At 62.0% G+C, this 23926-nt stretch overlaps 1 protein-coding gene across 10 annotated transcripts in view; it reads right to left on the bottom strand.

Moving 5' to 3' along the window:
- The window catches only part of DOK7 (docking protein 7), a 41673-nt gene that overhangs the window by 10300 nt on the left and 7447 nt on the right, over positions 1-23926 (bottom strand). For 4 of the 10 annotated variants that reach the window (XM_078003079.1, XM_078003080.1, XM_078003078.1 and 1 more), the window contains 5 exons: positions 21004-21234; positions 17922-18122; positions 8584-8703; positions 4161-4280; positions 1062-1786 (listed from right to left, as the gene is read on the bottom strand). In XM_078003079.1, the coding sequence (XP_077859205.1) occupies positions 1062-1786; positions 4161-4280; positions 8584-8703; positions 17922-18122; positions 21004-21234 (1397 nt within the window). Of the gene's footprint in view, positions 1-24; positions 1787-4160; positions 4281-8583; positions 8704-9084; positions 9763-17921; positions 18123-21003; positions 21235-23926 lie in introns of those variants that run through there. The other 6 variants (XM_015137907.3, XM_078003083.1, XM_078003081.1 and 3 more) reach the window with 5 other exon arrangements.

Here is a 23926-nt window from a genome sequence, read left to right as displayed (position 1 = left end):
GGGCAACGGAAGAGGACAAGGTGGTAAGAAAAGAACATTTTATTTCCAGTCTAAGAATGTATTACAAACAGTGTCCGGGTTTAGAAACGGCCGACAGCGAAGGGACAAAGCGAGGTGTTCACAGGGAGCTGCTGGACCGTGGTCAGGGCCGGCTCCAGGCTGTGCGAGAGGAAGCCACCCAGGGCGTGGACAATGGGCCAGACGCAGCCCCGCCTCCGACGCAGAGCTGCTGAGCACCAAGCGGGGCTGAGCCCTGGGCCTGGGGAAACACGGGCAGGGCCCGGAGCCTCCAGATGCCAAGGCAGCGTTTGGCCCCGCGAGGAGGTGCAGACGGGAGCCAGCGGGGCTCCCACCAGGGACCTGGGGCACGCGGCCCCCCCCCACGGGGTCAGCAGGCAAGGCTGCTCCGAGGACACTGCGGGCTGCCAGAGCCTTCCCACAAGGGCTTCATCGGGGAGCAGTGGGGCCCAGACCCCAGAGACCCCGCCAGTCACGCAGCCTCCTGAGCTTCAGTTTCTCCCATAGAAGGGGACGAGGGCCAGTGCGCACGGAGCGGGGGGGCTGGGCTGGTGAAGCCCGGGTGTCCGGGGTCTCTGTGGTGGCTTGGTGCTTAGCAGGTGGTATGACTGCACCAGAGAGGTGACGGGGAGAACCGGCCACCCAGGAAGCGGGCGTGAGGCCCGAGGAGGACAAGGCCAGCAGCGGGGCCTCCAGCCCTTGGTGCCCCAGTGCGAGGCACCAGCCAGCAGAGATGCAGCACCCGCCTGATCCTCAGGGTTGGGGGACACAGAGTGAAGCAGCTGGGCCTTGGGGCTCTGGTGACCCCGACCTGCTGGACCCAGAGCCCCTGCGCCTCCCAGAACTCACCTCCCCGTCAGCCCCTTCCTCCACTGGCAGCCACAGGGCGCCCCCTCCAACTCCCCTCTCCGGGAGACCCCCCAGTCCCTCCCACAGAACACAGAGCAAGGAGGCCAGCGCCATCTCCTCTCCCGTCTGGGGGCACATTCAGCCCCTTTGCAGCCACGAGGCCAGATCTGTGGCCCTCAAGGAGGGGGGTTTACCTTGAGTCCTCCACAGACTGGACATGCCGAAAAGAAAGCCGGGGATGGCCCCGCGTGGGGGCTGCCTGCTTCCCAGGGCTCTCCGGGGGCCGGGCTGGGCAGTGTGGCCTCGCTGCCCTGGGGGGCCTCCATCACCAGGCCCCGCCGTCTCGTGCCCAGCCAGCCAGAGGGACACCCGGCGGACGTCTGGCCGCCTGAGTCCCCGGCCGCACTGTCGCCGGGGCTGCCCTGCGAGGCGGGGCTGTGGTCCCTGGGAACCAGGCGAAGGCTGCGTGGTGTGTCGTAGTGGGGCCTCAGGGAGGTGGGCACCTGGTACTCGACGGCCCCAGGCAGGCAGGCGCACAGGCTGGGCTCGGGCGCCCCGGCTGCTGGCAGGCTGAGCAGTGAGCCCAGTTCGTCCGTGGCCCGCCACACATCCAGGCTGCTGCCCGCATAGGACGAGAGGCTGCCGGAGTAGGAGGAGTGGCTGCCAGTGGCGATGCCGCTGTCCGAGGAGCTCTGGCGGCCGACCTCCTGCAGCTGCCGTGGCCGCAGCGGCTTGGGAGGTGGCCTTGAGGCACCCAGCATGGCTTCCCCGGGGGCCTGGGCAGCTGCTGGTCTAGGCCCCTCCTGCGACGTGCTGGCCGACGACAAGGACTGCTCTGGCCATGCGGTGAGCCGGCTGCTGGCGCTGACGTCCAAGTGGCTGGCCTCCGAGGATGAGCTGGACAGGCTGCGGTCATCCCCTGAGACAGAGCAGGAAGCCAAGGCAGCTTGGGGGGGTGCAGGGGGCTGGGGAGGGCTCAGGGTAGGGCTGACGCCTGGTGGACCCCTATGGGCCAGCACTCTCTGGTCTCGCCCCACCCCTCCCAACCCCTGGGGGCTACAGCAGAAACCTGGCTTCACCAACGACAGCCCCTCTGCCCTTCGTCCACTCCTGTTTTTGTCTGTCCTTCTGCCACCTGCTCTACTAGGGCCTGGGCCCCTCCCTCTCCGCATCCCTGTCACTACCTTAGTCCCAGCCTCCTCCTCTCCCCCAGAGCTCCCCACCCTCCCTTCCTAAGAGACCTGGGCTCCATACCCAGCCATCCCCACTAACTTCCAGGGCCTCCTGGGGCAGCTGGCCCTCCACACCGTCCCAGCCCCAAGGCTGGCCTGGACATCCCTTCCCGAGAACTTCCCAGGCCCTGCCAGCCTGGACGTGAGGTCCCAGCTGTGCCCACATACCTTGACTCACCGCCTGCCCTCACCACGCTGGCATCCTTGCCTCACTCCCTGTCTCCCTCCCCACGGGGGATGAGAAGCACACCCAGGCTGCCTCCCGCCTGCCAGGCCGGGCCTCGCGCACACGTGGGAAAGCCGCTTTCATCTCTGCTGCCTCTCTAAGCTGCCTGCTCTGCCTTCCAGGGCTCCCAAGGGGAAAGCAGTTGTGAGTCACCCCCAGGAAGGCAAAAGCTCACTGCAAACCTGAGTCCCCTCCTCCTGGGGCAGGGCAGGAGGGGAGATGGCCACTGTCTGCTCGGTGCCCTCTGGGGAACAGGCAGTGATCCGAGAGCACTTGGCCCTGGGAACACAGGTCGCCCATGCAGCCACCCTTCTGGGAGCACAGCGGCCTCTCCTGCCCTGCCAGCCCCTTCCACCGCCTCCTCTCCCCACGATGGCAACAGAGCCAGAGCCACCGGCAGCTGAGGAGGCACCTCTGCTCCTGAGCAGCTAGCTCGCCTGCCTGAGAGCCTTTTGTCTGGGCACAGAAGGTAAAACCAACACGCAGGGCCTTGGTCTCCCCCGGCCACAAGCTGGTGGGCAGGAAAGGATTCAAAGGCTCTCAGGCCAGAACCACCCTTCCCATGAGCATCTCAGACCAGAGTGTAGTAAATGTGGAATTGTAAGTGAAGGAAGGAATGAGCTGAGCAGGGGAAGAAGGAGGGAAGGAATGAATAGGTGGGAGACGGAAAGAAGGAATGAGCAGGAAGGAGAAAGAAAGAATGAATGAGCAAGAGGGAAATGAAGGAATGAATGAGCAGGGGGGACATGAAGAAATGAATGAGTAGGCAGAGAATGAAGGAATGAATGAGCAGGAGGGAAATGAAGGAATGAAGAGCAGGGGGAGAAGGAAGGAATGAATGAGCAGGTAGAGAAGGAATTAATGAGCAGGGGGAGAAGGAATGAATGGATGAGCAGGCGGGGAAGGAATGAATGAATGAGCAGGAGGGAAATGAAGGAATGAATGAGCAGTGGGCGGGGGAAGGAAGGAATGAATGAGCAGTGGGCGGGGGAAGGAAAGAATGAATGAGCAGGGGGAGAAGGAAGGAAGGAAGGAATGAGCGGTGCGAGAAGGAAGGAAGGAATGAGCAGGGGGGGAAGGAAGGAAGGAATGAGCAGGGGGGGAAGGAAGGAAGGAATGAGCAGGGGGGGAAGGAAGGAAGGAATGAGCAGGGGGGGAAGGAAGGAAGGAATGAGCAGGGGGGGAAGGAAGGAAGGAATGAGCAGGGGGGGAAGGAAGGAAGAAAGGAGCAGGAGGAAGAAGGAAGGAAGGAGCAGGAGGAAGAAGGAAGGAGCAGGAGGAGAAGGAAGGAATGAATGGGGGAAGGAAGGAATGAATGGGGGGAAGGAAGGATGAATGGGGGGAAGGAAGGATGAATGTGGGGGAAGGAAGGATGAATGTGGGGGAAGGAAGGATGAATGTGGGGGAAGGAAGGATGAATGTGGGGGAAGGAAGGATGAATGTGGGGGAAGGAAGGATGAATGTGGGGGAAGGAAGGATGAATGTGGGGGAAGGAAGGATGAATGTGGGGGAAGGAAGGATGAATGTGGGGGAAGGAAGGATGAATGTAGGGGAAGGAAGGATGAATGTGGGGGAAGGAAGGATGAATGTGGGGGAAGGAAGGATGAATGTGGGGGAAGGAAGGATGAATGTGGGGGAAGGAAGGATGAATGTGGGGGAAGGAAGGATGAATAAGTGGGTTGGGGGGAAGGAAGGAATGAATGAGCAGGAGAGAGAAGGAATGCATGAATGAGCAGAGGGAGCCAGCAGCCCCCACACATGCATGGAAGCCTCCTGAGCTCTCCCACTGGAGACTTAGCTGAAGTCCCACAGCCCAGGCCAGCCCCTGGCCCCACCTCCACTGCCCGGCCGGCCTGCATGCGAGAGGAGGCTCAGCCGCTTCTCCAGCTGCAGGGTTTCCAAGGCTTCCTGGGCCACGCGCTCCTCCACAGTCGAGGGTCCCGGGGGGCTTGGGTCTGCAGCAGAGAGAAGATTCAGTGGAGGAAGTGGCCCCCACCGCCCACCCTTGCCCGCAGGCACCAGGCCCAGCCTGACGCGGTGGTGGCCCCCTCCGTGGAGTGGCAATCCCCTGGGAGTCCCCGCTTCTCCCCATGCCTCAGCCCAGATGCTGGGCCTCAAATGCTGCACCCACACCACCCCTATCCAGGCCACCATCCGCCCTGCTGGGTCCCTGCACCCATGGATGGCCCTGCCACCTGTCCACTCACCAGGACCCCAGGCCAGACCCCTCTTCCTCGCCACGGAGGTTTTCAATTTTTTGTTCCAAAAATGGCCAGCCCCTCCCCCATCCCCAGGGCCAGTCTCACTGCAAGAGGGGCTGCCTGCCCCTGATTCACAGTGCCCATTTCTCACAGGCTCCTCTCTGCCTGGGGAAATGCCCGCCCACCTTGTGGCGGTCCCATTCCCTGGGGCCTTGGATGGAGCCTCATACTGTGCCAGAGGCTCAGAGCACAGTGGTCTGCGGACCCTCGGCCCCACCCAGCCCCTCCCTCAGGGCTGCATCCAGGGAGCAGCAGCCCCACCCTCTCTGGTCATCGTCCCTGTGTCCTCTGGGTCCTCTGGGACTGAGTGGCAGGAAACCTCCCTTCTCACTGGCCCCTCGGCACCGCTGTCCCGAGCCTCAGCATCACCGCCCTGGTCCCCAAGCCCCCCGCCCGTGCTGGGATGTCCCAGGCACTAAGTGATGTGGGCACTAGGCTGAGTGGCTGCCGTGCTCCAAACAGCAGGGCTCAAGACCCCGCCCCTTCCACATCCATGGCACCCACGGCCACAGCCGTCCCAAAGAGTTTCCCTGGCAGGGAAGCCACAGCTACAAGCACAAGAGCAAACCGACCCCGTCCTGCTCCAGGTGGCCTCCTCTGGGCCTCCAGGACACACCTCCTGCCACCCACCTTGGGGGCACCTGCAGGACTGAGCCGAAACAGGTCCAAGGACCTGCTCTCCCCAAAATCCAGGAGCAGTGGCAGCATGGAAAGTTTACACCAAATTCTGCAGCACGCAGAGGACTGGAAGGTACAGTCCCCAGCCTGGGACACCTGGATCAGAGCCTCGGTGGACAGAACCGAGCCTGGCGGAGGTTGCAGCCGGACATCCTGACCCCGTAGTCAGGGTTCCGGAGAAACAAACAGAAAGCAATGGTGTCCCTGTCCGGGTTCACATCTAGGCTGAAGAGGCCCCATCCCTGATAAGACACTGTCCTCTGCTGACACCTTCAGGCGCCCAGCTGGGGCCCTTGAGCACAACAGGAGGCCCCATCAGGACCTCAGAACAGGGCTCTCCCCACGGGCAGGCGAGAGCTCACAGCACCCGGCCCAGGAACGCAAGAAGGACCTGGAGGAGCCTCCCCCAGCCTCCGGGTATGGCCGCCCCAAGGCACTGCCCGGGTCAGCCTGGGGCCCTGCCAGCCCATGACCCTGTGGCCCCATCTGTAGCATTGCCAGGGACAGGGATGGGGCCAGTACAAGCCTCTCTCCTGTCCCCTCCCTACCTGTGCCTGGGAGGGTGGAAGGCAATGGCAGCCAAGGCTGTGCCAGCTCAGGCCCCAGTCCCTCCCAACACAGGCTGCTGGTGGCCATGGAGCCCACAGGCCACTCGGCTTGGCAGCTCCTGGCGCTTTCACCGACACATTCTGCCACGTGGGCAGGACAGCAGGCGCCAGTCTTGGCTCCTTGGTGTGCTGAGGGTCCAGGCTGAAGACAAGCACAGTGACAGGACAGCACCGCTGTCCCTCAGCCCTCGGGCGTTCCGACCAGGGCCCCCCACAAAGCCAGTGCCCTGCAGTTGGGATGAAGAGCGGCCCTCGGTGACACCAGGGTCAGGACACAGGACACAACCTCCCACCGTTTCCCATCCAGTAGCTGGTGGGCAAGACACAGATCGACTCCCAGCTCCACCATGCACCCCCTGAGCCTCTCAACCTCGTCTGCAAAAGGGTGCAGCAACGGTGCACCCCCGTGGAGGCCGGGCCAAGAAGGTAACATGCACGCCGTGCTCGGAGCGTGGCGGACACCGGGCCTCTGAGCCCTTCCCTCCTGCTGCTGGCTGGTCTGGCTGCCTCTGGGCCTTGGTGTCCACGTGCAGAAGACCAAGGGGCTGGACCTCCTGCATCTCTCGGCCCCTCCGGTGGGTCACAGCAGACTCAGCACAGGAGGATGGCAAAAAGCCCAGAGCAGGCCGGGCGCGGTGGCTCAAGCCTGTAATCCCAGCACTTTGGGAGGCCGAGACGGGCGGATCATGAGGTCAGGAGATCGAGACCATCCTGGCTAATATGGTGAAACCCCGTCTCTACTAAAAATACAAAAAACTAGCCGGGCGAGGTGGTGGGCGCCTGTAGTCCCAGCTACTCGGGAGGCTGAGGCAGGAGAATGGCGTAAACCCAGGAGGCGGAGCTTGCAGTGAGCTGAGATCCCGCCACTGCACTCCAGCCTGGGTGACAAAGCGAGACTCCGTCTCAAACAAAAAAAAAAAAAAAAAAAAAAAAAAGCCCAGAGCATGAGGATGCTGCCCGCAGGGCTTTGTCGTGGGAGCCCTGTGATCACAGGGCGCCAGTGTTTTGCCAGCCTGGGCAGACGACCCCACCAGCCCAGACCTTCCCATGACTCCAGCCTGCAGGGGCTGGGCCCACGGCTCCTCCGGCGGGGTGCTGCCCAGCATAGTGTCCCAGCTCCACCAGCACCTCCAGGTGGTCTGAGGCCCCCACACACCTGCAGAGGCACAGCTGGGAGGCACAGCTGCAGGCCGAGGCCCTGACAGCAGAGCTTTCTGAGAGCTCCCAGCTGACTCTGACAAGGACATCCTGTGGAGTGGGGTCTGGGACTTCTGGTCAGCCCAACTCCCTCCAGCTGTCAGCAATGACCCTGCCTGGGGCTGGCCCGCTTGCTGCCGCGGTGGGGCCTATCCTTTCTAGCGGCTGTCCCAGGCCGACCCTCCCCAGCATCCTCTACCCAGTGCTGCTTCCCTGGCACGGCCTCTGTTCCCTGGGAACCGCCTGAGGGGAGCAGGAGAGAGCGGGGAGCAGGAGAGAGCGGGGAGCAGGAGAGAGCGGGGAGCAGGAGAGAGCGGGGAGCAGGAGAGAGCGGGGAGCAGGAGAGAGCGGGGAGCCCTCCTCAGCCTCCTGCTGCCTCTGCCTGTCCCTGTCCCCGCCCTGCACCCTGCACACCCTCACCTTGCACAGTCGAACACGCCGACCATGTCATCCATGCCAACCACACCATCCATACCTGCTGGCAGCCATTAGGCAGGAAGACGCCTGCAGGGGTGCGGCCGCACCATCCAGCATAGCAGGGCAGTGGGGAGGGCCCTGGCCACAGGTGCCACCTCCCTCCTCCCAGGGCCGCCCCCTATGTGACTGTGCTGGTGTGGGCAGCAGGCATTGGGGCTGTGGCCAGGGGAAGGGAGGCCCGGGTGCCCGCCCCATATGCCGCTCACCTCTGTCCTCCCAGTCACCCTTCCCCCGCCATACCCCGGCTGGGGTGCCAGTGCCAGGAGGCACCACATATGAGCTTGCTGCTCACCCACCACCAAGGCCTGGGCCTTGGCCTCACTTGGACATTGGGTCAAGCGCTGCCCGCGTGGAGCTAGAGGAGCGTTCAAGAGAACCCATGGAGGCACCCAGCCCAGCACCTGCCCCAACCTGGAGAGCCCCCACTGTGCCCAGGCACCAGGGCCCCCGGTGGGTCCAGCAACATCCCTGGCCAAGGACTCCTGCAGAGAGTGCCACAGCCACAGCCAAGAAAATGCAGGTGAGACAAGACGAGACCCCCTCAGCCCAACGTGCCCTGAGACCCCACAGCCAGGTGACCTCCCAAGGTGGCCTTGGGCCTAAACACCGGGCTCAGGCAGAGCCAGTCCCGACCCCAACTGCACTCAGATCAGCTGCTACTGGGCCGCCAAGCTCGGGCAAGGCATTCCCTGCTCCTGGGCGTGGAAGATGGTGGCGGTGAGTCAGAGGGTCTCTTACTGCACAGTGGCAGCTGTGGCTGACGGTCCCAGCCAGAAAGCTCTAGGCCCAAGCATCCCAACAGCTCAGACCCCCGAGAGAGCACCTGCAGGTGGGAGTCCAGCCCCGACTGCTCTGAAGCCCTCAGCAGGGCTTGCCGAAGCCCAGGCTGCAGTCTTGGCCTGGAAAGGCTCTGGTTCCTTAGCTGGGGGTGGGAAGGGTGGCCGCCTAACCAGGCAGACGAATCACCATGGCCCACCGCCCCAGGACATCGCACAGCCCGCCAAGCGTACCCTCCCTAGTCGGCCAGGCTCACACACCTGGGAGAACCGGCCGCAGCCCAAAGGGGCCCTTGGTGGGGGAGATGCCTCGGACGATGCAGTCGAACAGGAAGCTGATCTGCTCCCCCTCGGCCGAGGACAGGAAGAAGACACCAGCCCCTGCAGAGGAAGGACAGAGACAGGTCAGCCTGGCCCGAGTGCGGGCTGGGGACCCTGAAGAGGAGGAACGCAGGAAACCAGAGCAAACTCCGTCAAGAGCCGACAACACCCCGCCTGGCCCCGTGAAGCCGGGTGCCCAGAGCCCACACCCCATCCGGCCCCACGAATCCGGGTGCTCAGAGCTGACACCCTGCCTGGCCCCGCGAATCCGGGTCCCCAGAGCCTCTGCACTCCCCACGGATCCCACCGCGCCCTTCTAACTTGGCAGCATCTTGGAACAGCTTGGGCTGCTGGGCGCCAGGGTGAGTGCTGCTCTGCCCATCCTAGGTCCCACAGCGGACAGGGCGTGGGGAGGAGGGAGGGGGTGCCCCGCCCACACACCTGCCTTCCGGGCCTGCTTTGGGGATGGGGGGTGTGGCTGCTCCGCCACCCGGCAGGTACTTGATCAGTCCCTCCTGTGCCCCAAGGGCCCAGCGACCCCGCCCCATCAGCCATCTTGAGGGCAAATGAAGCAGCCAGGAGATCCCAGAGACATCAAGTAGGGTCCCCTCAGGGCTCCACGGCCACAGGAGAAGGGAGCTGTGCCATCTGGAGCTGGGGTGACATCCTAGGACGGCTGCGGTGTGACCGCACTTCCTTCCCTGGGGCTGTCGTGAGGGCTGCGATCAGATGTTTGCAAAAGGCGTGGCACAACACCTGCCCACAAGTCCGTCGCTGCTGGCCAGCACCGTGTCCTCCCCACCTTAGGCGGCCTCCCCACCTTCTCAGTCATCTTTCATGGGGAAGCTGGAGCTCCCAGTGTGTGGGTGCCACCCTGAGGTCGTGTGCAGCATGCTGGGGCCAGCACCCACCCCTGCACCCCCACAGCAGCAGGAGGGCCCCTGGGGGCCACCTCAGCGTCGCTGGCAGAGCGACACAGGCCCCACCCATGGAGAAGCCCCAGCTGCGAGTCACGGGGGCGCTGCCCTCCCCGCCAGGGGTGAATGAAGCGCTGGTGGCTGCGTGAATGGACGACTGGGCTGGCTGCACCCGGCTGGACACTCCGGCTGGCGTCACCTCACAGGAATCCCGCCCGCTCTGGGGCCTCTGCCCATTGCCCAAAGAAAGGCACGCAGGAGGGAAGGCGCCGGGGTGGGCAGGAGGGGTGGGGAAGGGAAATCTCAGCATTAGAACCCCCGCTGCCTGCCACCTAGTCACGCTCCGCCTTCACAGAATGCAGGCTGTAGATTCCAGGGACACGGAACTTGGGCCAGCCCCGACACGTGGCAATGCTGCCGGGCCCTTGGCGGCCACCCCGGGCACACGAGGGCGAGCAGTACCTGGTGCTGTGGATGCTTCCTTCCATGTAGTGTCCCCAGACCGGGTCATGGGAGAGCGCCATTCCTGCTTTAGCGACGAGGACACTGAGTCCCAGAGAGGGGATGCCACCTGTCCACCGTCACACAGCCACGAGGTGGACTCAAGTCCAAGTCCCCTGACAGCTGGGCACCTCCTGGCCCCATGGGGCTTCCAGTCCTGCTGTGGGTGAGGGGTGCTCCTGACCCGAAGCAGAGGTGGGGCATGGAGGGGAAGCCAATGCCCACTGCGATGCCATCCAGGAGGGCGCCCCGAGAGGCTCAGGAGGGCGGTGATGGGGTGGGGCTCCCAAGCTGGGTAGGGTGGGCAGAAGAGAGCCTGCACCAAGCCCTGGGGGCAGGCGAGGAGAAGGCCGTCATGCTGTCTGCTGGCCAGCTCACTCACAGTGCCAGGCAGTCGCTCCCCATCCCCGTGGTCTGGCCCTCCCCGTGAAGGGCTCAGCCGGCACCGGCCCCAGCTCTCACGAAAGGCCCGGCTCTCTAATCCTGAGCTTACAGACAGCTGGCAGCAGCCGCGGGACAGTGAGTCCCCCGACTATAAAAAACCGCATTACGGAAGGAGTGGAGCCGGCCCCACATTCCACGGGGCGTCTTGGAGCATCACTCACCCCGAAGACGCAGTTGGCTTGGCAAGGCCTGGAGCACAGCCCACCACCAGCCTCGGGCCCCCACGTGCCCACATGGCACCCTCGCCAGCCACCCCCATCCACGCCAGCATCAGTGGCCCTGACATCAGTGGCCCTGGAGGAAGACGCCCATCTCCAATGCTGGTCTGCCGAGTCGTCGGGCCATGGCCTCCCAGGACACCGCACGGCTGGGCTCTCGCTGATCCTCCCTGGGTTCATGCTCCACCCCTGCCCACAGGCTCCCTGCTCCTACCCAGCCCCCCACAGTCTTGGGAATGCTCAAAGCTCCCTCTGCACACCTGGTGTGCCTACATCTCCACTCAGGAGGCTGCCGGCCCACACTTCACACCCCTACATCTCCACTCAGGAGGCTGCTATCCCCACCTTCCATACCCCTGGCCACCTAGAACACCCCTGACCTTTCCAAACTCAGGTTACATGACGACACCTTTCATGATGCTTTTCTTGGCCCCTGGCCCCCTTCAGTCCCCTGACTCCAACAGCCCCTCTGTGATGCTCTCACGGATGCCTCCTCTGGGGCAGAGCCCCGTCTGCTGCTGTCCCAGCCACCAGGCTGAGCACCTTGCTGGCAGGGAGCCTGAGCTGCCTGTGGTCTCAGTGTCCAGCCAAGCACCCATAACCAGGAGACCCCCAGTGCTCAGCCTTGGGTGGAAGGAAATAGGTGAGAGGCTGCCGACCCCGCCCTGCCCTTCCCCAACACAGCGTGTGCATGTTTCCTGTTTGCCTGTGTGTTTGGGGAAAGGCGGGAAGAACAGGGCCTGCCCCATTTTGCTGTATCACACAGGTGTGGCCGCAGCAAAGCCAGCCACTCGCTTCCCCTACCCCTGCCCTCGGAGGCTGCCCCTTCTCAAGAGGCTGGTCCACTCCCTCCCTGGAATCAGGGCCAGCCAGTAATGGCTCTGGCATAAAGTGGCACGACGGATGCTCTCCCAGCCCTGCCCCAAGACCATCAGAGGCCTGGCAGCTTTTGCTTCTGCCCTCTTGGAACCTATTGAGAAGCCCAGGCTGTCCTATCAGAGGGTGAAGTTCCTGGAGGGAAACTGAGCAACCCAACCAACAGCCGACACAGCATTTTCCTGGGCCTTTGGGCCCCACCATAGCCAAATGCCACTGCCTGAGGGACCCCAGGCAGCACCCCATGGGTCAGAGATAAGCTGTCCCCACTGAGCCCCGTCCAGATCCCTGGCCCACAGAATCGCCAGCTAGGGAACAGCCGCCAGCCGCTAGGTGTGGGAGGGTTTGTCACACCGCAGGAAACAGCGTGGGAGACACAGAGAAGCAGGACAGAGTCAGCAGGATGCAAGCAGAAGGCCACGGCCTGCGGGGCTCAGGGCAGCTCCCACTCTGGACAGAGACTGGGGTTGCCGAGCTGCAGGCAAACCTCACCCACGTTACAGTCGCACCTGCTTCCTAAGAAACATGTCTCCAGTGAAAAAGCTGCCGCACTAACTCCAGGACTCACTGGCTTGAGAAAGAAAATGCTGTTTCACACAGACATTCAATGAGCCAATTAGATCTAAGACGGTTTCTATTTGAATAATCTTGAGTGCCCTCGTGGTTTCCACGCAGACATTCAATGAGCCAATTAGATCTAAGACGGTTTCCATTTGAGTAATCTTGGCTGCCCTCGTGGTTTCCACACAGACGCTCAATGAGCCAATCAGATCTAAGACGGTTTCCGTTTGAATAGTCTTGACTGCCCTCGTGGTTTCCACGCAGACATTCAATGAGCCAATTAGGTCTAAGACGGTTTCCGTTTGAGTAATCTTGGCTGCCCTCGTGGTTTCCACACAGACGCTCAATGAGCCAATCAGATCTAAGACGGTTTCCGTTTGAATAGTCTTGACTGCCCTCGTGGTTTCCACGCAGACATTCAATGAGCCAATTAGATCTAAGACGGTTTCCATTTGAGTAATCTTGACTGCCCTCGTGGTTTCCACACAGACGCTCAATTAGGCAATTAGATCTAAGACGGTTTCCGTTTGAATAGTCTTGACTGCCCTCATGGTTTCCACGCAGACACTCAATGAGCCATTTAGGTCTAAGATGGTTTCCGTTGGAATAATCTTGAGTGCCCTCGTGGCTGCCCCTTGATGTCAGAATCTTCAGTGCTCAGAATCCCAGCTCCTCAGAGAACAAACAGCAGGGTGACCAGGGTGCCCTGGACAGCTCATGCCAGGCAGGCGTAGGCAGGACTGAGAAGTCTTGATAACATGACCTCAGCACCCCCCACCCCCAAGGTGGCAGCTTCTTGTGCACGTGGGAGTGGCCCCACCTGGTGAGTCTCGGATGGAGGAAGGCCTGGAGGCTGGCAGTGGGTGTCAGCTCCCACCCCTCCTCTGCCCTCCTGAAGCAGCTCCAGTCCAGGGGCACAGCTCTAGAAGGTCCCCCTTCCCAGGCCGCCCCTCCTCCCCTTGTCCATCATCACCACCTTCTTCACATTCCTGGAATCCACAGGGCTCCCACCCCTCAACCAGACAGCTGCTGCCTGGGGCGGCCTCGCCCTCCATCATCTGGACCACAACCAGAACCTTCTCGGCCCCAGTCAGCCTCTTCCTCCACGCTCATCTGCACCGGGGGTCAACATTAGCAATGAAACACTTCCCCCTGCTCAAGCACCTTCAATGGCTCCCTGCTACTCTGAGACAATGGTGAAAATGCTCGCTAGTCCAGTTAGCCAACTCTCTACAACCCAGCCCTGTCTCCTCCTCCTCCTCTACCCTCACGACTCCTATCCCCACCTAACAGGGCTCCTACACAGCTCTTCGGGACGCCCACTGGTGCTCAGAAATGTCTGAAGTGCCCTTTCACCCCTCTCCATCCCTTACCCTCTGACAGCTGAGCTAACTCCTATTCACCCTGCAGAAGCTCACTTCTCCAGAGAGCTTCCCCCAATGCCCCAGCCTGGGGTCTGTGCCCCTCCTGGCTCCCCTCCCACCCTCTGAGGACTGGAAATGCCTCATTCAGTCTCATACAGGCTCTGAGGCCCGACCATCTGATCCCTAGACCCAGCGCCCGACCAAGAGAAGCCACTGACCCAGCGCCGGGAACAGAGGCCAGAGCTCCAGCCAGCTCGGTCCAGGCTGCCCGCCAGGCTGCAGTGGCCAAAGACGGCCAGCAGGGGGCTCTCCGGAGCGGGGCAGATGCAACGTTCACATAGCAAGAGCCTCCTAGTTGGGGTTTTCATTCTTTACTGTTTTTTATTTTATTTTTTTCTTTTTGAGACAGAGTCTGGCTCTGTTGCCCTGGCTGGAGTGCAATGGCAGGATCTTGGCTCACTGCAACCTCCAACTCCCGGGTTCAAGTGATTTTCCCACTTCAGTCCCTCGAGTAGCTGGGATTACAGGTGTGTGCCACTACACCTGCCCAATTTTTGTATTTTTAGTAGAGACGGGGTTTCACCATGTTGACCAGGCTGATCTCGAACTCCTGACCTCAGGTGATCCTCCCGCCTCAGCCTCCCAAAGTGCTGGGATTACAGGCATAAGCCGCCATACCTGGCCACATTCTTTACTCATTTTTAAAAGTCAAAATGAATTTCAAATGCTCCTGGTGGCCCCCAGAGGCTGGGTGAAGAGGCAGATGTGGTCCTTGGACTGGACCCAGCTGGAGAGAGCAGGTAAGGGGGGAAAAGGTGGCACCTCCAAAAGCTTCCATTCGCCCTCAAGGCCCAGCTCAAATGTCCCCCTGCCCCTCCAAAGCTCTCCCTTCCTGGACTCTGGGTGGGCTCACCCTCTCCAGGGCCCACCACCCTCTGCTGCAAGCTGAGCCTGTCCCGGGGTGAGTGGCCCTCTCTGCATCACTCTCCACCACGCACATCCGTCCCTGCAGGCGGGGCCCAGTCACTTGCCCATGTGTGAGGCTGGAGCCCACAGCCCTGAACTGTCCACAGACCGTCGCCTGCCATGTGCCAAGTGCGCTCAGGCCAAGCTCCGGGAGTCCACACTACAGGCCCGTGACCAACAGAGACAGGAAATTGGGCCACACTGGGGACCCAGAGTTGCTGTCACCAAACCACCTCCTGTCCCATTCTGAACAGGCAGCTGTCCACAGAGAGACCTCCGCCCCCAGGCACCAAGCCCAGCCAGGCCTGTCTCCACCCGACCCCCAGCAGGGCCTCCGTGATGCGCAGCCATGCCCAGCATCTCAGGATGAGTGAGGCGTCGCCTTGGGCCAGGGTCACCCTCTCTGCTGTCTGCGGAGCTGGCTGTGGTGGGGCCGAGTGAGGCCGTTCTGGGGATCGGGGGCCAGGCCTGGACCTGTCCTTGGGGAATGAGAGAATGTGGATTTCCTACACCCAAAACCTTCCAGGGCCTTCCCACGATGCCAGCCCAGTTGTGACCTCCAGACTGAATGTGACGACACCCACAGACTTACTGGGATCCAGATTCTGGATCCTTCTCTGTCCCAGTGGCCCTGGTTGTGGACCAAATGGTGGCCCACAAAATGTGTTCACATACCAGAACCTGTGAACAGGGGTCTCTGTGGATGGAACTGAGGATCTTGGGATGAGGTCATCCTGGGTCATCCAGGGGGGCCCTAAGTCCAGGGACTGCAGGAGACAGAAGAGGAGGCCCACACAGGAGCCAGCAGGCCCTGGGATCGGAGCAGCGCAGGGATCGGAGCAGCGCAGGGATCGGAGCAGCACAGCCACGAGCCGAGGCCACTGGGGCCACCAGCGGCTGGAAGGGGCAGGAAGGACCTTCCCATGGGTCCCCCACAAGAGTTTTTGGAAAAAGCCGACCCTGAGGACCCCCTGATTTGGGGCTTCTGGCCTCCAGGCTGCAGAAGGAACCCATTCTGGACACTTGGCCCTCTCTTGGGGGTCATCTGCTACAGAAGCCCCAGGAAGCTGATGCCGCTGCCCCTGGACCACCCGAGTTGCCGGCTCCCTCCCACAGGAGGCCCCGGGTTGCCCACACGTGCCGTAGACACCCTGTCCCTCCAGCCACACGGCCTGCACTCAGTGTTGCATTGTGAACACCATCACTTGGCCGAGTCTAAGACCCGGCCTAAACCACCCAGGGTGGCGGCCACACCCGTCTCCAGGAGGATAGAGCCCAGCAGGGCCTGCTGGGGACGGGGATGGGCGACTCAGCCAAGCCTTCCAGCCTGGCCTCCAGAACCCACCTGCCCTACAGGGTGTGCAGCCGTCGGTGACGGAATTCCCAGAGCCCTTCCTCTCTCAGGCCAGGGTCCCACCGGGGACGAGAACATTCAGCACTGAGCTGCAGAGGGGGGTTCTGTGGGGCCAGCCCCCATTTGTGGGTTCTGTGGGGCCAGCCCGGTCTGCAGGTTTGCGGGTGGGGCTGCTCTAACACCTTGCCCCGGGGAGGCAGCAGCAGGACAGACGGCCCCACAAGAGTTCACCCTGGCTTTTGAGCAGCCCAGGAAAACAGCACAGCAGCCTCGCCCTGGGGAGAAGCACAGCCCCAGGTATGGGACTATTTACCGGCGGAAAAGGGGCCACCCACACCTCGGCAGGGATGTGAACCTCCACGGCCTCAGAGGAAAAACATCCAGTGGCCACATTCCATTATGGCCCAGACAAAATAAGCAGGTCTCCAAGGACCCGGGTCCTCCTGCCGCGCCCCAGCTTAGAGGGTGAGCACACGGCGCCGACCCGGCCAGCTGCCTGCCCGTGCCAAGGAATTCCACAGACAGAAAGGAAGGCATGGGTCCCCCCCTCCAGGCACCCCCAAATCTAGCACACCACAGACGGGACAGGCTGCCCGTGCCAGGACAACTAGAGCCTGCAGCTCTGGCTTCCCACGCGACAGAGGACAGGGACGCTGGGTCCAGCCACTGTTCCCGGCCGCTGCCAACCCACTCCCCAGCGGCTCCGGAAGCCCCCGTGCTGAACCTCTGGCCTGCCGCAGGGGGCCTGGGGGCCCATCCAGCAGATGGGACCCCGACAGGTGTCCTAGCTCTCCTGGGAACCACCGCCACCCCCCACACCAGCCCACAGCTGGCGTGAGCAGAGACCCTGCCCATCCATACTGGCTGTCCAATCCTGGGGGGCCAAGGCCCTTTGGACTCTGGCTATGGTCCCTGCCAGCCCCAGGGCCGAGACTCCGGGCCAGCTGTGCCCCCTGCAGCTGGCTGTGTACGCCCCCTGCCTCCGTGGAGCCTGAGCCTTGCCTCCCTGTTCCCCTTTCAAGGGTCAGATGTTGTCTCCTCAAAGACCCCAGCAGGGCTGGCTCCTGCAGCGAGACCCACTGGGTTTGCTCCCAGCACCCAGTGCAGAAGGTGGCGTAACATGGCACCCAGATGGGCTTGCGCCCGTGCCCCAGCTGGCCTTTGCAGGATGAGGTCCCAAGCGGCCAGCATGGCCTGTGTCGTTGCTTGCATTTGCTCCGCCCAGACATCCAGGCTCCACCAGAGCCCCGGCCAGTGTGAGCCAAGTGCTGTCCCTCAGTCCTCTCAGCCCCACACCAGGCCCACAGGAGGCCCCTCTGCCCGCCACCAGCCCAGCCAATGAGCAGCTGCCCCTCCAGAGGGAAGAGAGGAGGCGTCACGCCCTCCGCGGGGATTGCAGGTCCACAGGGCAGCCTGGCGCATCTGCACCCAACATGGGAGAAAGTGGAGGGGGTTGCTGGGACAGCCCGCTCCTGCAGCAGCCCTCAGACTCTCTGGAGACTCTCTGGTGCCGTCCTGCTCCCATTTCCCTCACTCCCCTGGCTGAGGGCGGCTCTCAGGCCTTCACACGCCCAAAGGACTCAGGCCATCCCCACCCACGGCCTGGCCACCTCACTGGGGACATTAGGGCAGCTCTGGGCGACCCACAGGCAGGGCGGCTGGCGTGTCCACCAGGAATTCTTGGTCCAGGAATGTGTCTCCGTGGTGCTCATGCGGGAGCTCAGGCTCCCCGCCGCTAAATGCATTTGTTCTTTGTTTTTTCCTTTTCATGAAATCTGGATATGAGCGGCTCTGAGGCTCTGTGGCCTGGGGCCCCTCCTCCCATCCCCATACTCTCTCCCTGCAGTGAGGAAGAGCAGAGGCAGCTGAGGCCCCATACTTGGCACTCCACACTGAGGTTCCTGCGGGCAGAGGACCTCAGACATCGAGCGTGGGGAGACGCCATCCACCTGCTGGTGCGTTCTGGAAATGCCAGCAGGCCGGCCTGCACGCGGGGTCAGTCGGCCCAAAGCCAGCAGTTCTCAGGGGGAAACGGGGGTGCTGCCGCTGCCCAGTGAGCCCATGCATCCGTACTTACAGTACCCACACCTGGTCCCGCCTTCAAAGATGAATCCGCTCGGCACGGCCCCGTAGCGCCGGAGGTCGGACAGCTTCCACTGCCCCGTGACAGCCGGGGGGATGTCCCTGGCCAAGACGAGGATGTCATTGCAGAGGTGCAGGGTGGCCGGGCCGCTCTCCAACTTGGTGCCTGGAGCCACTGTCACATGGAACCTGTGCACTGTGGGCGGGCGGGGTGAGAGGGCATCACGGGCGGGGCGAGAGGGCATCACGGGCGGGAGGGGCGAGAGGGCATCGCGAGAGGAGGCAGCAGGGGCAGAGGCCAGGCTGGGCCGGGCAGGGGCAGCCACCCAGGTGTCAGCCGGGGAGGCAGCGGCCGCAGGATGAGCAAATGGCTCTCCCCACAGCCCCGAGCGGGCGGGGGGGCCAGGGGGCCGCACTTGTCTCCTCGCCATCCTCCCAGGAACTACCTTTGTTCAGGCACAAGCAAGTCCCAGAGGGGCCTGACCGCGGACCTCCGCCTCCCTCCCCTCCCACCACAGAGCTGCTGGGGAGGACAGGGCTGGTGAGTGCCCTGGCTGGGCTCCCGCCCCCAGCACCTCCTCTCCAGAAAGGCTCCCTCCACAGCTGCGTGGCCCCGTCACAGAAGGGGAAACCGAGGCTCAGGGACCCCCAGCCTCCAGTTAGGGTGTGGAGAGTCTGGGGTCTGCATCGAAGCCCCAGCCTGGCCACAGGAGCCTCAGGACACCACAGGCCCTCTCTCCATCCAGGTGGCCGTTCACCCGAACCCTGAGCACTCCCATGGTCCTGTCCACTGACTCTGCCCAGGCCCCTGCCCCTGAAAGCCTCAGAGAGGAGAGTGGTCCTGAGTGCTGTCCCCGCCTTCCCCCTCTTCCCAGGTCAGCACCCCAGGCAGACAGCAGCCTACCCACCAGGGGCCCCACCTGCTCCATCTCCAGCCCCCGGAGCCAAAGGGACCCCTGTTTCCATCCCACCTCCCACTCCTCTGCCTCCTCCACCTGCTCCAAGCTGTGGCCTTGGGTGCATCCTTGTCAGGCCATGTTCTATCAAGATTACGCTGCCTGGGCAGTGCCCAGTGGCCTCTGTGCTATGGCCCTCCCCCGGCGGATGAAGGAAGCAGAGCCATGCCGCTGAGCCAGGCTGGAGGGAACCCCCAACGGAAGAACTTTCTGGAAAGTTCTGGCAGTTCTTCTCTCCTAATGTCTCCTTCCCCTGCGCCCTCCCGCGGAGCTGACCGCACCTCTTCCCACTAAGCCCCCAGCTTCTCTCCCCTTCAATGAAGCAGGAGAGGCTGCTGCCCTGGGGCCAAAACTGAGGGAGCAGGACACTCACCTCCAAGGCCAAAGAACTCAGCCATCAAGGGCCAGGATATTTTAATCAATATTTTAAAAAGTAAAGTTATGCAGAGTCCATGCTAATCAAAATAGCAAGGTTTTTCGTGTTTTTATTTTTTAATTTTTAATTTTTTTTTTTTTTTTTTTTTTTTTTTTTTTTGAGGTGGAGTCTCGCTCTGTCGCCCAGGCTGGAGTGCAGTGGCGCTATCTTGGCTCACTGCAAGCTCCGCCTCCTGGGTTTACGCCATTCTCCTGCCTCAGCCTCCCGAGTAGCTGGGACTACAGGCGCCCACCACCACACCTGGCTAATTTTTTGTATTTTTTTTTTTAGTAGAGACAGGGTTTCAGTATGTTAGCCAGGATAGTCTTGATCTCCTGACCTCGTGATCCTCCCACCTTGACCTCCCAAAGTGCTGGGACCACAGGTGTGAGCCACCGCGCCCGGCCGTGTTTGTTTTTCTAAGACAAGGTCTTACTCTGTCTCCCAGGCTGGAGGACAGTGGTGCAACCTCAGGTCACTGCAACCTCCACCTCCCGGCTCTTTTTTTCTTTTTTTTTTTTTTTTTTTTGAGATGAAGTCTCACTCTATTGCCCAGGCTGGAGTGCAATGGCACAATCTCAGCTCATTGCAACCTCCACCTCCCAGGTTCAAGCGCTTCTCCTGTCTCAGCCTCCTGAGTAGCTGGGATTACATGTGCCTGCCACCAGGCTAATTTTTGTATTTTTAGTAGAGACAGGGTTTCACTATGTTTGCCAGGCTGGTCTCAAACTCCTGACCTCAGGAGATCTGCCCACCTTAGCCTTCCAAAGCACAAGGGTTACAGGCATGAGCCACTACGCCTGGCCATCATTTTTGAATTATTAGTAGAGACGAGGTTTCACCACTTTGTCCAGGGTGGTCTCTACGTCCTGGGCTCAGGTGATCTGCCCACCTCAGCCTCCCAAAGTGCTGGAATTACAGGTGTGAGCCACCACACCCGGCCTAAAATAGCAAGTTTTTAAAGCGAGGGCAGCTAGGGCTGGTGGGATTATTGGGTGGGTGCCAGTGTAGGACCAGGACTCGACTCGGTTGACATTCTACTGTTTTGCTCGTTACGGGTTTTGTGGCACTGATTTGGTTTCCTAGGAGACGCAGGATTATGCTTCTCTGCCGCTGAATGCCCAGGCCCCATCACCACCCACCTCTGCTCAGAGCCCCAGGGCAGCTCAGCCCACAGAGGCCCCCAGGCACCCATTCGAAGCCCCTGTAGGGCTGGGACTGAGGTTCTACCTCTTCCAGGGCCAGCTCTGCAGGGGAGCCCTCCCTTCCCCTCTCTCTCCCTCCCTCTGTTCCCTCCCCTCCACTCCCTCCCATCCTGTGTAGGGGAAGCTAGGGTGGGACCACCCAGCCTGGGGCTCTCCTTCCTACCCAGGCTCTGGGCTCCACTGTCCAGTGTGGGAAGCAAAGGGCGGGGCTTTGGGAGGCCACATGCCTCCAAAGGCCACCAGCTTGAGTTAAAGGCTCCAGTTGTAACTAATGGTCAGGCTAGGGAGCTCCAAAGACACCATAGCCCAGCAGACTCCGCCTCCCAAACCCTCTTGGGCACCCCCAGGCTGGAGCTCAGTCCACTCTAAGGCACCCATGAATGTCCCATCTTCCTGCATGGTTCCCTGGAGCTGCTCCCGCCTCTGCAGCCCACGTTGGTGAGGGGCCCTGGCACACCTGAGCAGGGAGCCCTCTGCCCGGACCCGGCCCCAGTCACTCACCCTCGCCTAGCGCATAGCGGATCCGGGCATCCCACGCACACATGGCCTCGTGGCTGTCGAAGCCCAGCATGACAGCCTGGGACAGGCAGACGATGGCCAGCGTGTGGGCCAGGCCTTCGTAGGGCAGGCCGGGCTCCAGCCCGCAGATGTCCTCTAGTGTCAGGCTGCTGCGCTCCCGCAGGCCCTTGGAGCGCTCCGACTTGTCCTTGTAGACCAGCATCAGCAGGCAGTCTGCAGGGAGCGCGGCTGTCAGGGACGCCAGCCAGCACCGCCCGCCCGCGCCCTTGGTGTCCCCAAGGAGGCCGTGACAGTGCAGAGACCCGGACTGGGGGCGTGGCTTCAAGCCAGCCACTCAGCCATGCCAAGGCTCCGACTCCTGGCATACAAAATGGGGCGATCCCCTCCCATGGCAGGACCCACAGGCCGCAAGAGCAGAAACGAACCCAGAATATCCATGTCTGTGCCCGGCCCCCGACGCTGCCTCCCATGCCTGGGTTCTGGACCTTCGCCAGCGGATTCACCCGGTCCCAGGCCCTGGAGCCCCCCGGGCCACACGGAGGCCTGCAGTATCTGTGGTCAGGGATTTGGGGGCCCAGCGTGGGGCCTGCCCGGTGGCTGTGGCCTCCTGCCCTGGTTCTGCCAGCCTGCCCCTGCCCTGCCGCCCTGCCAGCCACACCTGTGCCCGCTCCTGGTTCCTTTAGTTCCCAGGGTGTGGCTGAGCTTCAGCCCCAGGGAGTCGGGGAGGTCAGTGGGCCGTGGGTCCCACCCCATCCACCCGGCCACTGCCCAGCATAGCAAGTCCTGGTTTCTTCCTCAGCTGCTGGGGACCTGCCTGCGTTCTGCCTCCCGGAGCCTCCAGGGCAACGCGGGTCCCCGTCCCCACCCCACGTTCCCATTTTCCAACGTCACTGTCACCGCAAGCAACTAGCGGGTGCCGTCCACTCCGCCAGGTGTAGTTCAAACCCAGCACAGCACAGTCCCTGTGTGGCCTTCGGCGAACCACCTGGCCCGGGGACACTCCTGTGAATGGCAGGGGCAGCAGGTCTGCCCGAGAGAGCAGAGGACGGCGCAGGAAGACTCCCGGCCCTCCCGGCTCCGCTCCAGGCTTGACGACCAGGCCTCCTCCCACCTAGGCCCCGGCAGCTGGGCTCCAGGACACCTGGCTTCGGCGAGGTTGTAGGTTTTGGGGCCTCATGCAAACACCCCAAATCCCTGTGAGCATGCAGGAGGGGATGGGAGAGAATGTCCCCAAAGAGGATTGCAGAATGACGTGTCCTCTGAAGCTCTGAAGAGTGGGTGCTCACTCTTCACACAGGCCCCGCAAAGCCACGTGACAACCAAATCCCAAATGAATTCGACTCAGATGCTCATTTTTGCAATGGAATCCAGAGCAGACATGGTGCTCAGCTTCCCTCCCCAGCCGTGCCCACCTCCCCAGGCCACATGGCCGCAGCCCGCAGGGCCAGGGAAGCCTGTGTGACCACGGGGGCCAGCGGTCAGCAAGCTTCCTCTGCAAGGGGCCAGAGGGCAAGCATGCAGCTTTCAGGGCCACACGGGCTCTGCAGCCACTACTCAGCAGCACCACCCTTGCTGGTGAAAGCAACCTCAGACCGTCTGTGGACCCACAGGCGCAGCTGCATGCCAGGAAACTCGATTCACAAAAGCAAGGCGCAGTGTGGGCGCAGCGACAGCACGTTCACTTCCCATTGGAGGATCTGTCCGCAGTGTCTGAAACATTTACAGCTAGAAAAAAGCTAGGCATTCCCGATTTGAGAAAGAAGCCCCGTCATCCCTGCACCCACAGAACTCATCCCTGCACCCACAGAACTCCGCCTGCCCTTTCCAGACAATCTCCTGCCCTCCTGTGGAAACTCCAAGGCAGGAAGCAGGATGTCTGCCCCAGAGAGAGAAATCGAACATGGCGGCATAATTGGAATTTGCCATAACAGCAGTGTCCCCCAAATGCGTCACCAGAGCACCCAAGAAATGACGGCGTGTGGGAACAGCATGAACATGGGGGTGGCTCCGCGCAGGACGGGGGCCCCAGGGCTGCCTGAGCCTGAGGACAGCCCGCAGCCCCCGACTCTGTGACCGCACCACAGCCTCCACCCTCTGCAGTTGAAGTGTGTTGTGAGATGGCTGCAGGGGCCTGGGCCACCTCTACCTCGGGGGACCTTAAAAAGCTCAGCCACACCCATGTGGAGAGTGGCAGAAGCTTCCACTGAGGATAATCACAGCCCACACAGAGCACCCCTTCACACCCTTCCCCTAAGGGGCGAGGCCCCTGGAAATCCCTGCTCTGATCTTCCAGCCTCATGGCCTTGGGCTCTTGGCCTCAGTTTTCTCATCTGTGACCTGGGGACAGTGGCAGCCCCACCTGCAGCAATGCCATAAGGACCATCTGCAGGAAGGCGTGGAAGTCCTGCATGCAGTAAGCGCTCAATACATGCTTGTATATTCAGGTACACGTCTGTCTGCATTACCAGCTGTAAGGCCAGGCCGGCTTCCCTGCAATCTGGCTGCCCATGCACAGAGGGACCAGGTGACCCATGGCTCACCCTCAGTACCCAGCAAGGGACACACACTGGCCAGCCATCCGCCACCTTCCACCTCGAGGGCCTCAGCCTCCTTGGAGCCTTGGTGGCCTGATCGCCCAGAAGCCAGGCAGAGACCTTTCCTCCCCTGTGGCTCTGCTCTGTGATGGTGGCACCTTGGCCACGCCCTGGCAGACAGCTCTGGCACCTGTTGACAACCAGTTCCTGCCATTGCCCCCAACCTGCACCTCCTTTGTTCAACAAGTTACATTCCCAATAATCCAGTCAGGACTGGGGTCAGGAGCGTGCCTGGAAAGAGCCCCACATCACCCTTTCGGCTTTACCGGGCTTAAAGTCTCCGGTACGATACTTAGCTGGAAAGCAGCCAC

This window comes from Macaca mulatta, chromosome 5 (genome assembly GCF_049350105.2).
Source record: "Macaca mulatta isolate MMU2019108-1 chromosome 5, T2T-MMU8v2.0, whole genome shotgun sequence".
NCBI classification, from domain to species: Eukaryota; Metazoa; Chordata; class Mammalia; order Primates; family Cercopithecidae; genus Macaca; species Macaca mulatta.
Note: the sequence above shows the minus strand (reverse complement) of the source record. Positions and strands in the feature narration are given on the sequence as shown.